Source organism: Dipteris shenzhenensis, chromosome 13 (genome assembly GCF_047967505.1).
Source record: "Dipteris shenzhenensis isolate YYH24624 ecotype China chromosome 13, Dip_SZ_1.0, whole genome shotgun sequence".
NCBI lineage: Eukaryota > Viridiplantae > Streptophyta > Polypodiopsida > Gleicheniales > Dipteridaceae > Dipteris > Dipteris shenzhenensis.
This window is the reverse complement of record NC_141608.1, coordinates 34,000,808-34,014,000: the sequence shown is the minus strand read 5'-3', so window position 1 is coordinate 34,014,000 and position 13,193 is coordinate 34,000,808. Positions and strand designations below refer to the sequence as shown.

The 13,193-nt window shown below is 43.1% G+C and overlaps 1 protein-coding gene across 1 annotated transcript; it reads right to left on the bottom strand.

Annotated features, from left to right (window-relative positions):
* Window positions 1–3,494: 3,494 nt before the first annotated feature.
* Window positions 3,495–4,267, bottom strand: LOC147895330 (uncharacterized). The gene has a single exon (XM_087384324.1). It carries the CDS (start codon window positions 4,218–4,220, stop codon window positions 3,585–3,587), a length of 636 nt encoding a protein of 211 aa, XP_087240450.1. The 5' UTR covers window positions 4,221–4,267; the 3' UTR covers window positions 3,495–3,584.
* Window positions 4,268–13,193: the final 8,926 nt, after the last annotated feature.

The following is a 13,193-nucleotide window of genomic DNA, read 5'->3' as shown; positions in this document are numbered from 1 at the left end:
ACTGGAATGGGCACCAAATGAGCACCTCCAATGAAAGAAAGGTAAGTGGTAAGAGAAAACGAGCGGGTGGCAATGAATCACATGAACTTTTCGAACAAAGGTAAGACCCTTTAGGAAAAAATAGAGGACTGACAACACGAGGAGAAAGAAATTTAGCCCATGTAGAATGTCAAACAGGTCTCCCTTCTCCCACTAGATGATCTAAGAAACTGGTTGAAACCCATAAATGGAGCAGCTAGCCACAAACATGTTTATATATCTTTCTATGAGATTGATCGAAGCCCTATAACGAAGAGTAAATACTTGATCCATTAAACTAGGCTTGCTCAAGAAAGGCCAAGAATAAAGGAAGTTCCGGTAACCAAACAACTGCCTATGAGGCATGGGGTGCCAACTCCCTTTAGTAAGAAATCCTATCAAAATCTTGAGTATGAGATGAATTTAACAACATGCCATGAGTAGAAATTAGTCAAATTAGCATGGTTGTATTCTAGACCAAAAGAGCTTCAAATATGTCTTTATGCCTTGAAATTTAGGTAACACTTGAAAAAGCTACATTAATTTGAAAGGTGGTGGGTTTTCATATTTTAGTGTATTTTTTGTTTTACCCCTCCTCATCCAAAAGGAACCCCCCCCTTAGGCCTCACATATTATGAAAAATATGTACAAATCTTAAAATCTTGCATATTTTTCAACGTATACTTTAGTGTATTTTTTGTTTTACCCCCTCTCATCCAAAAGGACGCCCCCCCTTAGGCTTTACATATTATGAAAAATATGTACAAATATTAAAATCTTGCATATTTTTCAACATATATGCCTTATATTTTACTGGGAGGGGACATGAGATTTTCATATTTTTCCCTTGCATATTTGATTTCTTTTAAGGAAATCCATGTAGACTCTATATGGACCTTGTCCTCCTAGACCTTGTATTTTGGACGAGGGTAGTAACATAATACATATCGAGTTGGTGCCCCAGGGGGGGATGAGGGTGACTATCACCAACTAGCAGAGACTTCACATGAAGGCAGCCATGTTCTTCTAAAATCTACATGGGCTCATCTAAAGCAATATTAGGGATATGAACAAAACTCAAGAGCACAATGAGTGAATGCTAAGAGAAGACTCTTAGAACATCATCATAGATGACCTCTAGAGAAAGCGAGACATGAGACTGCTCACTTCAATGAGAAGAACCATAGAGCTGGCAAAGCGAGCAGCAAGGATCACAACATATAGATGACAAACGAGATGCATGAAGCGGTAAGCACGTCTAACGGCCAGCCGCTCCAAATATGGCAAAGACATTGTGCCATCCTAACTCCTCTAAACTACCACAATCAAATATACTGAATACATAGGCCTGGAAAAATGTATTGACAAACCAAAAGACATAGAATAGCCAAGAAATTTGTAAAAATCCTATAATTTATACCCCTCTAGAAAAACGACTAACGCACACAACATACAAATTAATCTCATCATTCCTAACAAAGAATAAACAATGGAGCTCAATGACAATCGACATTTATATTATACTAAGGAAGAAATATATTATATTAAAAATATATAAAGTTTAACTCATATAACTATATATATGTAAATATATATGAGGTAAGAACTCACTAAAGCCATGAATCAAGAACATTCCTAAGGCAAAATCCAATTTTGATGTTGAAAGACAATCTACTTAAGAGGACCATGCTCATCTTACACAGATACAGTCTTATTTTGTGAGATTAATGTGATTAAAAATTCACTTATTACATAGCACATTGCTAAGTTCCTATTTTATTATTACCATTCTTTGTTAATTAATTCTAATCTAATTCCATTTGATGTCCAACTACCAAGACTTACCCACTATTACCCAATCCAAAATAACCTACCACCTGTAACATGAAAGAGATAAAGATATACCTCCCAAAGCAACAACATGACAATAAATAAAGTAACAAGACAAACAAAGGAACTCATTCTAGTTAACATGACAAATAAAGAGCTATCTCCCGAAACAATATGACAAACAAAGCCATTGATTCTAGATTAAATGACCTCGATGCCGACCAAAAACATTCATAGAACTTTGCAAAATTTCATAGGGTGTAGTCTGACCCTTCACAACCCATGACACACACTTGATCGTGGTCTATTATAGTTACATTGCAGGCTCCACATTTTTTTGGTATACTAGTTTGAAGCTAGTAATATCTTGGTATGTCTTTCTGATTTTGACCTTGGCATGCATGTGTGTGAAGCCTAATTTAAAAGACCCACTCCTTCAAAGAGGTAGTGGTTCTGCAAATTATTACCCAAGTTAAAAGACATTTTTGTGATGAGGTACAAAACCCTTTCTATTTACACTCCTCATTCTGAGAGGTAAAGAGTAGGGAGAGCCTTGCTCCACATCCAGGCATTAACTTATGGAGCTTGAGCTCCCAAGTCTCATGGAGACAATGTAGAGAGTAGGGAACATGTCCAACCAAATCCACAAATCATGCTAGATCTTCATCGGCATACAGAAAGGAACTCTTCATGTAACCCATCTAGAGAAACCATCAACCCAGATAGAGATAGACAATATCACACAGATGCCGAGGGGAAGCAATACCTCCCTTGGAATCAAATTCATGTATAAGACACTCAAGTCATGATAACATGCATGCAAGAAATGAGAGATTTGGGAGACCAAAATAAGAAAGTCACTTAAGGGAGTTCAAGATCACGAACGATCCTAGTCAACAAATTTGAAACCCATAGCCACATCTAATTGGTGAGGGACACATGCTCCCAAGATACAATGAAAGTGGCAGGCCAAATTGAATGTGAAGAGGCATAGAGGATCATTGAAAGCCAAGGGAGGAAGGAGATTTGGTTGTAGAGGAAGGAAAGCTTGCAGCCACATGGAGGAAGGAGAGTCGGCTGTAGAAGAAGGAAAGCTTGCAGCCACATGGAAGAAGGAGAGTTGGGCTTTGTCCCCGTTCACCATGATAATTCCTCTACTCAAAAGCCTCTATTTCTAGCTCGAGTCATTCTGCCCCTCAACTATGCGTGACTCCATTAGAAGAACTCAATTGGTTCAATACCCATCACCAATTGGACATTTAAAGTTAGAACGAGAGTTTTGGCTCACATAAAAAATGCAAAACGCTGCTTCTTCTTGCTTAATAACACGAACAATTTAATAAGACAGGATGTCGTATGCGAATCACACCATTATGAGTCTTAAAAATATCAAGGATCTCCGACTGTTTCGGTTCACGAGATTGCGAAAGAGTATGGCAACGACGAATAAATCATCAAAGGATCACACCGAAACTATGGGTAAGCTTAAAGCGACCAGCCATGGCTAGAGCGGACTCTTGCAAGACTTTTCATGTGCACTGCAAGGTAGGAAGTAATAACCGTAGTGATTACTTTACCAACACATGAGAAGATCCTTCGTTTAGAACCCCTTCGTTTACTAAAACATCAGAACTCACCAGCAAGAATTTGATGCGCACAGAAATTTGTTCCGACATCTTGACACAACGACAAAGCAGGCAATATGAACTTTTGAAACTCTTTTTCGAGAGGCTGCATCATTCGCAGAGAAGGAGCTTGCAAGATGCCAAGACGATGACAGAGAAGACTGTCGAGAGAACGAGAACACCCCAGACATACGTGAAAACGTAATCCTTCCAGCGGATGCCCAACTTGGTTCGCGGCGTCAAATATAGGCGGTCCCAGTCCGTTGGGGGGGCTCGCTCCAGGTCGAATTCCACTCCCAACATCTGGAGCTGCGAGAGGGAGTCGCGGATCCTAGCATGCGCCTCGAGGACATACTGGGAGGCAGAAGCCGTGTGTCCGATGTCGAACATGCGATCGAGGACGACCCAGATGATGCTAATGGAAGCGAGGAGGGAGAGGGTGAAGGGGATCCACCAGAGGCTACAGAGGTGTTGGGAGGGATCGATGGAGGCAGTGAAGATGGCGGTGATGATGACGCCCTGGAAGACCATGTAGACGTTGAAGAGGACATAAACTTCGTTGCGGTTGCGGGTCTGGCGGTCGTCAAGAATGGTGAGCTCGTCGAGGGTCTGTAGGCGTTGATCTTGCCATTGTTGGAGAGCGAGCTTGTGGGCAGGGCTCTGCTCGATCTGAGGCAAAGTAGACATGCCGTTGGACTTGCGTTGAGGACGATTAGTTGCAGATGGTGGTGCTGCAGGAGTCGCCATTGGAGCTCCTCAAGCTCTATTGTAATGTCAAATGCTCTATTGTTCTATCCATGCTCTATTGATGATGATACCAAATGTCTTGCCATTGTTGGAGAGCGAGCTTGTGGGCAGGGCTATGATGATCGTGAGGCAATGTAGACATGCCGTTGGAGTTGCGTTGTCCCGTGGAGGTCGTCAAGCAATGTCAAATGCCCTCTTTCTCCCTCCTTGTTAGCACTCCATCCTTTGTTAGAGGCTCCATCCTTTGTTAGCACTCCATCCTCGCCTTCATCCTTAAGTCATGCATCTCCCTTGCTTTGTTGGGCCCTCCAGTGGAGCTGGGGCCTGTGCTTGGGGTGTGAGGAGGGAGGTGGTGGTGGGGTGACCAAAAAAATATTCCAAGTTAAGTCCATATCATAGGGTTGGACTTCCGTAGGGTAAGCCACAAGTGAATAATGAAATTGACTGCAAGAGCAACACCACTCCCTGCAGTAGTTCAAGCCACTCCTGGCCGAGAGGTGAAAACCTAGTGACTTGCACTGCATGCTTGAAGAAGTTAAGGATTTCTATCATGTCTTGGATTCGACACTTGCGGAGGGTGTGTGTAATGGATTGTTATCGTAAGGACTCAGACTCGTGAAACTGTTCTTGTTCCATTTGATCAGGTAACGGCACGGAGATTGTATGGGATGTAGAAGGGGTAACAGAATGATGGAGAGTAGAGGAAATTTCCTTGGTGAGCTCCTCAGCTAAGAAGAGGTCATGCGTAGAGACAGAGTGTGAAGAGATAGTGGACATATAGGTGGATGATGTGCAGGACTGATAGAGTAAGTGAGGTTCTGAACATGAGGTAAGCTATTTTTATAGGGGACCTGTTAAAGCAGTGGGTCAGCTTTAGCAATAGCACAACAGTTGGCTTTAATAAAGCAGCGAGACTGGCATTAGCAGGGGCATATAGCAACGGCTCAGTGTCAATAAAGCAGCGGGGTAGCATTATTATCAGTGATTGGCTTTATTAAAGCAACGAGTGACATTAATTATATGGCATGTCGTAGCATTAGAGGTGGGGGTGCTATCAGTAAAGCAATGGGTGGCGTTAATATGGCAGCAGCGATTGGCGATCCGTATAGCAGCGAGACTGAGTCATCCATCGCTTTATCAGTCTTGTTGCCTTAGGGTTATAACAGTGACTCAACTTCTAAGGGCCTTGATGATGATTTTAATTGCTTGATTGACTCTGTTGGACTTCACCTCAATGTGCAAGTACATATGAAGTGGTGCGGACAATACGACGGATAAAAGTGAAAGTATTACAACGTGACTCTGGCTGCATGTTTTGCATGAATGACTTAGTGAATGGCGTGCAAGTGGATGCATGAAGCCTAGTCACCTAACCAAGATGGACAGAACTGTTACAACATGAAGGACTGAGGGCTACGACTGGCAAAGACTCATCTGACCCAATGATGCTAGGGTGTGGACCCTGCTCTATTTTCACCTAAGACATAGACTTATCATTCTCACCTAGACCCCATGCATGGACAATGGACTAAAATTGTTAAGACTAAGAGTACCTAGAGTCTCTCCAGGCCGCGTATTTGCTCAGCACACCTATGAAGAGCATGTGTGAGGCCTAGAGAAGTGGACTCGTGCATTCATTGGTATTGTCTTCAACTGATTGGAGAACTTCCTAGAGTTCAACATAAGCATGCGAGATTCATTGACTTCCAGTGGTCTTGGCAAGGGGATTGGTGTATGCCTTAGAAGCTTGTGGTGCGAAAATAGCGACAGGTTCTTGTGTGTTTGTCCTTTTCATGGGGACAGGTTCTTATGGAAATACCGCATTGGTCACCAATACAGAAGTTGAAGTGGAAGCTGAATGTGGTGGAAGGCATTTCGGAATCCATCGTGTCGTGCCCTTTACTTGAAGTGCAACAAGTTCTTGTGTCACTACCCCCTTTTTAGGGATAGGTTCTTGTGTGACTGTGCTCATGCTATCGATTCTTGTAACATAATCACTTGAGGGTACAAGGATATTTCATGTGGTCTCTCTTCTGCTATATTGATCCGTGATGTCCCATCATTAGGTTCTTGTGTTGCTACCTCATTTTTGGAGGTAGGTTCTTATGTGACTACTTTGGTCCATGCTGTAGAGGATGTAGGATGTCGAGTGGTAGCAACTGAGGATGTGCATGCTTTGGGCACCCATATGAAGCTATTGCCCAGAAAGAATCCTTGGGCTTCCAATACTCGCTTGGGTACCCACCTATAAAGGTGCTTTTGTTGACCCTTTGTTGGTTGGCATTTATAATGCTTGCCCTTATGCGCACTTGCTTGCAACTGAGGTAGGCCCATTATGCTTAGTGGGTGTAGTTGCAGTTGGCCTCGGAGTAGAAACAATGGTCGACGAAGATGGGACCATTGGGATCATAGGCTGCTTGCTAGCCTGTCTCATTATAGGGGATGCTGGAATGGCAGTCTTGTCATTAATTGAGACCACCAATGTGTAGCCATCATTAGTTAGGGTAGCCATTCATTCATGCCAATCAATTTGGCAATTGATTGCCTAGCACCATGTCCTTCCTAAAATTACCTATTCATCCATGGCACTTTCTGGCATACCATAAAATTGACTCACCACACAATGGTTATTAACTGACAAAGGAATTTCAATACAATTGATAACAGGTGGAACATAATCTTGTCATTGATTGAGACCATCAATGTGCAGCCATCATTAGTTAGGGTAGCCATTTGTTCACGCCAAATAATTTGGCAATTAACTAACCAGCACCATGTCCTTTCTAAAATGACCTGTTCATCCATAGCACTTTTTGGCATAACATAAAATTAACTCACCACACAATGGTTATTAGCTGACAAAGGGATTTTGATGGCGGGGGAAATTTTACGGTTTAAATTGCACGAACCATAATAGATGTGGGTTCCAGAGTTACCTTGAAAGTTAGGAGTTGAGTGCATATGTCATATAAGATCAAGTTGTGGCAGGCACTTGGACCAATGAAAGCATCAACCGAGCATATTGTTTCCTTACATAACTAAAAATTGGCTCGCACCCTCACGAGGGCAATTCTTAAGTCCTCCATGGGGTTTAACCTTTCCACGAATGCCTTATAAATTGATATAAACCCTAGTTTTTTGCCTTAGCTTGTGACATGCTCTAGCTTCTTCTAACGCTTACCGCTTCATCCTTGCAACCTCCAATTTTAGTTCCTTTTCCCTATGGATTTCCTGTATGGTATGCAATGTCAAAGGGCTGAGGTAGCGTTTAAGCTTACTACCATTAATGTAGCCATCCATCATCAAGGGTTGCAATTTTGCAAGAAACCTAAGGTGTAATCTCCACCACTTGAGATGGACCCATGCCATGATACTTCAACTTGTGCTTGGTGTTTCGAATGCTATGTAAAAGCGTGAGATCACCCTCCAATTCCTTATTGTGCAAGTTGCAATCAAACCATTTTTTGCGGCATAGCTTCTCCACTTTTATGCCATAGGTGGCCCTTAGCCTCGCTTCATCAAGCTCCTCAAGAGCAATTAATGTCTCAAGAATGGTTCGTTGGATATTCGATCCCTAACCATGACTCTAATTCTTGGCACAATAAATTCCACGGGCATAATTACCTCCACCCCAAATGCTAGGCTAAAGCATGTGCAGTTCGTTGCCACATTGTAGGTAGTTTGTTAGGCCCATAGTGCTCCGGTGAGTTTATGCTCCTAGTCTCTACACCGTGCATGTCATAATTTAACACAAAAACTTATTTGAACTCTCAGCTTGGTCATTTTCTTGGGGATAATATGTGTTGGATTTGCAGTGCATATTGAGGAACTCGCTCATCAATATTCTAATTGTATTGTTCACAAAGTGTGTTCCTCACTTACAATCTCAAGTGGAAGGCCGAAGCAGGACATTACCTTTTCGTACAAGAACTTCGTGGTGGCCCTCACATCCACTTTCCTTGTGGCTCTGGCTTCTGCCCATTTCATGAAATAATCCATGGCCACTATAATATAACAGATCTGAGTTCCCTTAGTGGTGGGCCTGATTGGACCAACGAAGTCTATACCCCACTTTTCAAAAGGCTAGTCATTGAGAACTTTGGTCAAAGGCATGTAGTCCTGACTATGTGGTATGGAGACACGTTGGCAAGGATCACAGTGTTTGATGAACTTAGTGGCATCCGCAAAGAGCATTGGCCACCATAAACTGACTTCTAGTATCTTACGGGCCGTAAGCTCTCCTATAAAGTGGCCACCTGCAATGCCCAAATGAGCTTCTTCTATAACCTCAACAAACTCATCTTCCTATACACATCGACTCATAATGCATTCTTTACCCATCCGGTAGAGTTGTCAGCTAGTCAATTGATATGGGGATGCATCCTTGATCAATTTCCAAGCCCTATCCTCATTGAGTGTCTTGTCCTAGGGGAACCCATTTGCAAAGAAGTGTCCGATCTCTTGTGCCCATTCAGGAACTAAATCCACCAAGATTAATGATGCATCTGGGAGATTGTCTTCCACTCCTGTCATGGCTTCTCCATTCAGAATCCAGGACATATGATTAGCCATGATGTATGTACATCCCTTCCTAACCTCTTCCTAACTACCTGCCACTTTGAAGTCAAATTCTAGGAGGATGAGCATCCATCGGGTGATGCAACCGATCATGCATGGCTTGTTTATAAGTAAAGGAGAGCCTACTGATCTACAAAGAAGACAAACTTGTTTGCTAACACAATAATGCCTAAACTTTTTAATTGCATACACCATGGCCAATCCCTCTCATTCGGTTTTGGTATAGTTCATCTCGGCATCATTCAGCTGGTGGCTAGCAAAATATATGGGATAATCCAAGTTAAACTCACCCAACTGTGCCGGCATGCACCCTATCACGAATTTTGAGGCATCGATGTGAACATGAAATACTAATAGGGGCGGATGCCAAAAGCAACTTAAGGGTCTCATAGGATAATTGAAACTCTTTTGTCTAATGGAATACAATCAACAACTTGTACACGGGGTGGGCAGTCTCAGCATAATTGTAAATGAATTAGTGGTAGTAGCCTGTATGCTTGGTGAATTGTTGTACACCCTTTGCATTCGTGGGTGGGGGTAATTTTAAAATGAGCTTAACCTAATTATAGTTAGTGGAAATTCCATTCTTGGACACTATATGCCTGAGTATCACCCCGTGTTTCACCCAAAACTGACACTTCAAGGGATTGAGGTAGATTCCATAGAGACATCTCTGGAACACAAGTCTTAAATACTTGAGATGATCATCCCATTTAGAGTGAATACATAAATCATCTAGGAAAACCTCTAGAAAATCCCTCAGGTATTCCTTGAAGGCAATGATCATAAGTCGTTGGAATGTTGAAGGAGCTTTAGTGAGTCCAAAGATCATCACCTTTGAAGCATAAACTCCCCATTTTGTGGCAAATGTAATTTTATGCTAATCTTGAGGTGCTATAGACACCTGCTTGTATCCTGAGAACCCATCTAAGAAGCAGCTGTATGCTTCTTTGCCTGCAACCCTTTCCAAGATGTGCTCCATGAAGGGCAACGGATAATGATCATTACGAGTCACCACATTTACTTTCTTGAGATCAATGCATACTCTAACTTTTCCATTCTTCTATAGCACTATAACAATGGGTGGCACCTAGTTGGTATGCTCACTCTCATAAATGAGCCATGCATTGATTTGTTTTTTATCTCCTCTCGCACGATCACTGCATATTTTGGGTAGGGTCATTGCCCTACTGATCTAATGTCATCCATCATAGGGATGGTATGCTACACTACTTCTGGCGGCACGCCCTTCATATCTATGTACTTCCAAGCAAAACAATCTTGAAACTCATGCAACAAGGCAAGCAAGGCCTATTCTTGCTTGGGAGTTAGGTCATCAACTATGTAAACTAGCTAAGGGTCTTCTTCTGTACCAGCCACGTTCACCTCCTTGACCTTAGTGAGACAGGCATACCCGTTTTGGTCCCTTGTTTGGCTGACCTTTTAGCCTGTTCTAATAGTATTATGCAGTCTTGTATTGTGTTATCTTTAAAGTGCCCAGGGACTTGATGCAAATCGGTGTCTTCCTCATCCCGGTCATCTTCCATGGCTTCTGGAACAATTTGCTTTCCCTTACAGGGGGTCGTAGTATTTTTAGCCTTTGAGGCCTTGGTTTTTTAGAGTGGTTTATCCCCCCAAATAGTCATCTCGATAGAAGGAACCTCCTCTACTTAAGGGAGCTGAGGGCTCCCTAGTTTGATGAAAACCCATTGTGTGTCAGTTTGATGAAAACTCGTGGTGTACCATCACAGCACCCACACACCTTAGCTAGTGAAGGACTATCCTCACTTTCCTTACCCATTGGTCCTCAATTGGGGCCCTGCAAATTTTTATTATCTTAAGGGAATTACTATACCCAGTCCCTTGGGATCATATGGTGCCATCTTGGTTCCTGTCTTTTTGACCACATCTATGGTCACCAAGACATGCATCCAATTCTGGAAGAATTCGGGCTCTGGCAGAGGGGTGTACTAGTGCTCATCCAATTTTGGAAGAATTTGGGATTTGGCAGACAGACGTACTAGTGCTCATCCTAGTCCTCACCCATCTCTTTTTAATCATAGGCTTCGAACACATTTATGGGGGTATTTCTCTGAGTTGTGTCCGACTCGGCTGCAAATAGATTGCCAGTCATGGGGTATGCCTTCCAAGCCTGTAGGTCGACCTGTACAATTTTCTCATCTTGATGATGCAAATATATTCTATTAGAGGCCTAGGCATGTACTAGGCCTAGGCATGCATAAAAGGTCAGCTTAGGATGACATCATAGCCATTCGGTTGCCTGTAGAAGTCCATCACCACAAACCAAACATGGTAGGTGAGACCAAAGGTTTTGATCTTTATGTCCCTTAGGACTCCCACTTGCTATGCCATCGCACCATCGGCTAGTTTCACAATCAGATTGGTGCTTTCCATTTCAGAATTTCCCCATTTTGCCTAGTGTTGCTTTGTGATGATGCGGACACCTGCTGCACCATCCAAGATAGCTGTGGCCTTCTTATTTTGGCAGAATATCAAAATTATAGCATTCGTGTCATCGCTCTCGCATTATTGGCCCAGCTTATTGATCAATATTTTTAGCACATTTAGCTCCTCGTGCGAGGGTTGACAACCTTGGTGTCCACTTCTTCAGGGTTGTCCATTTGCCCATCATCCATTCAAAGAGATCTCTCCAAAGGATGGGATTTTTGCTTAGTAGAGCAACTATGGGCATCTTTATCTCTGTGGATAGACTGCGACGAGTTGAGCCACATCTCGTGGTGGACCCATTGGTCCTTGAACCTCAAACTAGGGTTCTTCAAACCCATAAAAGGATGCAGGGTCCTTGTCTATAGCTTGAGGCCCAGTCAGGTCCTCCTCAAACATTCTGTGACTTCCTCGATGAGGTGTTATTTGTGACTAACTCATCCACCTTATCCAGGGTAGGCAAGTTTTTCACGGTTCTTTTTGGAACCTGTTGGTTTGGGTGGATGGTATCCATGCCTTTGTTAGTTTTGAGCCATTGCTCAAATCTCTCTTAACATTCTCAAACTAAAACCGCTATGTCTCTGCCAGGAGTTGCATTTCCATGGCTGGGTCAGGGTATTCATTTTGACCAATTAGACTTACATTCCATCTATGCGGCTATGTTTCACTTGCTCTAACCCTATCCTCATGCCATGGCATGGTGAGGTTTAAGATCAACTACACATGACCTGATGATGTTGAGGTGGAGACCGTTGTGTTCTCTTCATCTGAACCACTCTGGATGACAACCCAATTTGAACCATTCCCTACCTTAACTACACTTTCTTAGCCTTTTCCCTTCGACTGGGAGGAGGTTGACTTATTCCTTTTAGTTGTTTGTAGATCTCCTTACTCATGGCCTTGGCTTGGGACCTCATGATCACATTCAATGATACTGAGGACACCTGGCCCCTCTCAATACTTAGCAAGTTGATGCTGGCCTTTGGATCAGGAGCTGATCTAGGAGTTCTTCTCATGGAGCAATATTTATACAGATGATCCACTCAGGGAGTGCTCAAATTGGTTGCGGTAGGCTTAGGTGTAGGTTGATCATCCTTGTATGGGTGGTCCTTAAGTAAGTGAGGTCCTTGGCATTTATAACAGTCTATGACTTGGTTAGCAGCTATTTTATACACACTCACTAGCACGGTGCAGACCTTGGCAAGTATAACATTGAATTGTTGGTTTGCCATTCATGGCGTTCATGTCCCTAGCTCGCTGCATTGCTAGAGCCATCTGATACACTAGAGTATATTGCTCATCCTGCATAATGTAATGACTAATTTGATAGGTTTGGTATGCAAGACTCTCATAGGGAGATGGATCATACACAAGTAAGGCGTAGTTAGGGTCCTCGCACTCACTTGGTGGCTCCTCGATGATTATCTGGCTAATGGGAGTAATCTGTGGTGGTGGGGTTGTGGACCTAGAACTGGCAGAGACAATGGCAAGTTTTGACTCCGTAATGTTCCTGGGTTGTGACCCAAGGGGCTCCTTGTAAGGCTACCTGGCCCTGATTATATTGATTAGGTGGCGCTAGTAAGGTCAATGGATACCTTTGTTGGTACATAGGTGGTGGGTGGCATCGGCTTGGGGTGTCGGCATTGAGAAGTTTCATGATTTCCCCACCTAGAACAATGGACGTAGTAGAGCACTAGCCTTGCTCGTATGTGAGGGTACTCATTCGTCAGGTGGTTGCCCTTGCATATTCGACACCACACGTTGTCTTGCCTCGAAAACAAGTGCAGATTACTTGGGCCTTCCTTGCCCAGCCCACCCTTGAGTTGTTGGGCTACTTGGTTTAGTAGGTTTGTGGCCACCTCATCTATGTTTGTGCCCTTAGCCCCTTGGGTGGCATCCTTGGCCTTGACAAAGCTAATGGTCTTACTA

What these genes read in the sequence shown, in the direction of transcription:
- LOC147895330 (XM_087384324.1), bottom strand. Translation starts at nt 4,220, where the DNA reads ATGGCGACTCCTGCAGCACCACCATCTGCAACTAATCGTCCTCAACGC.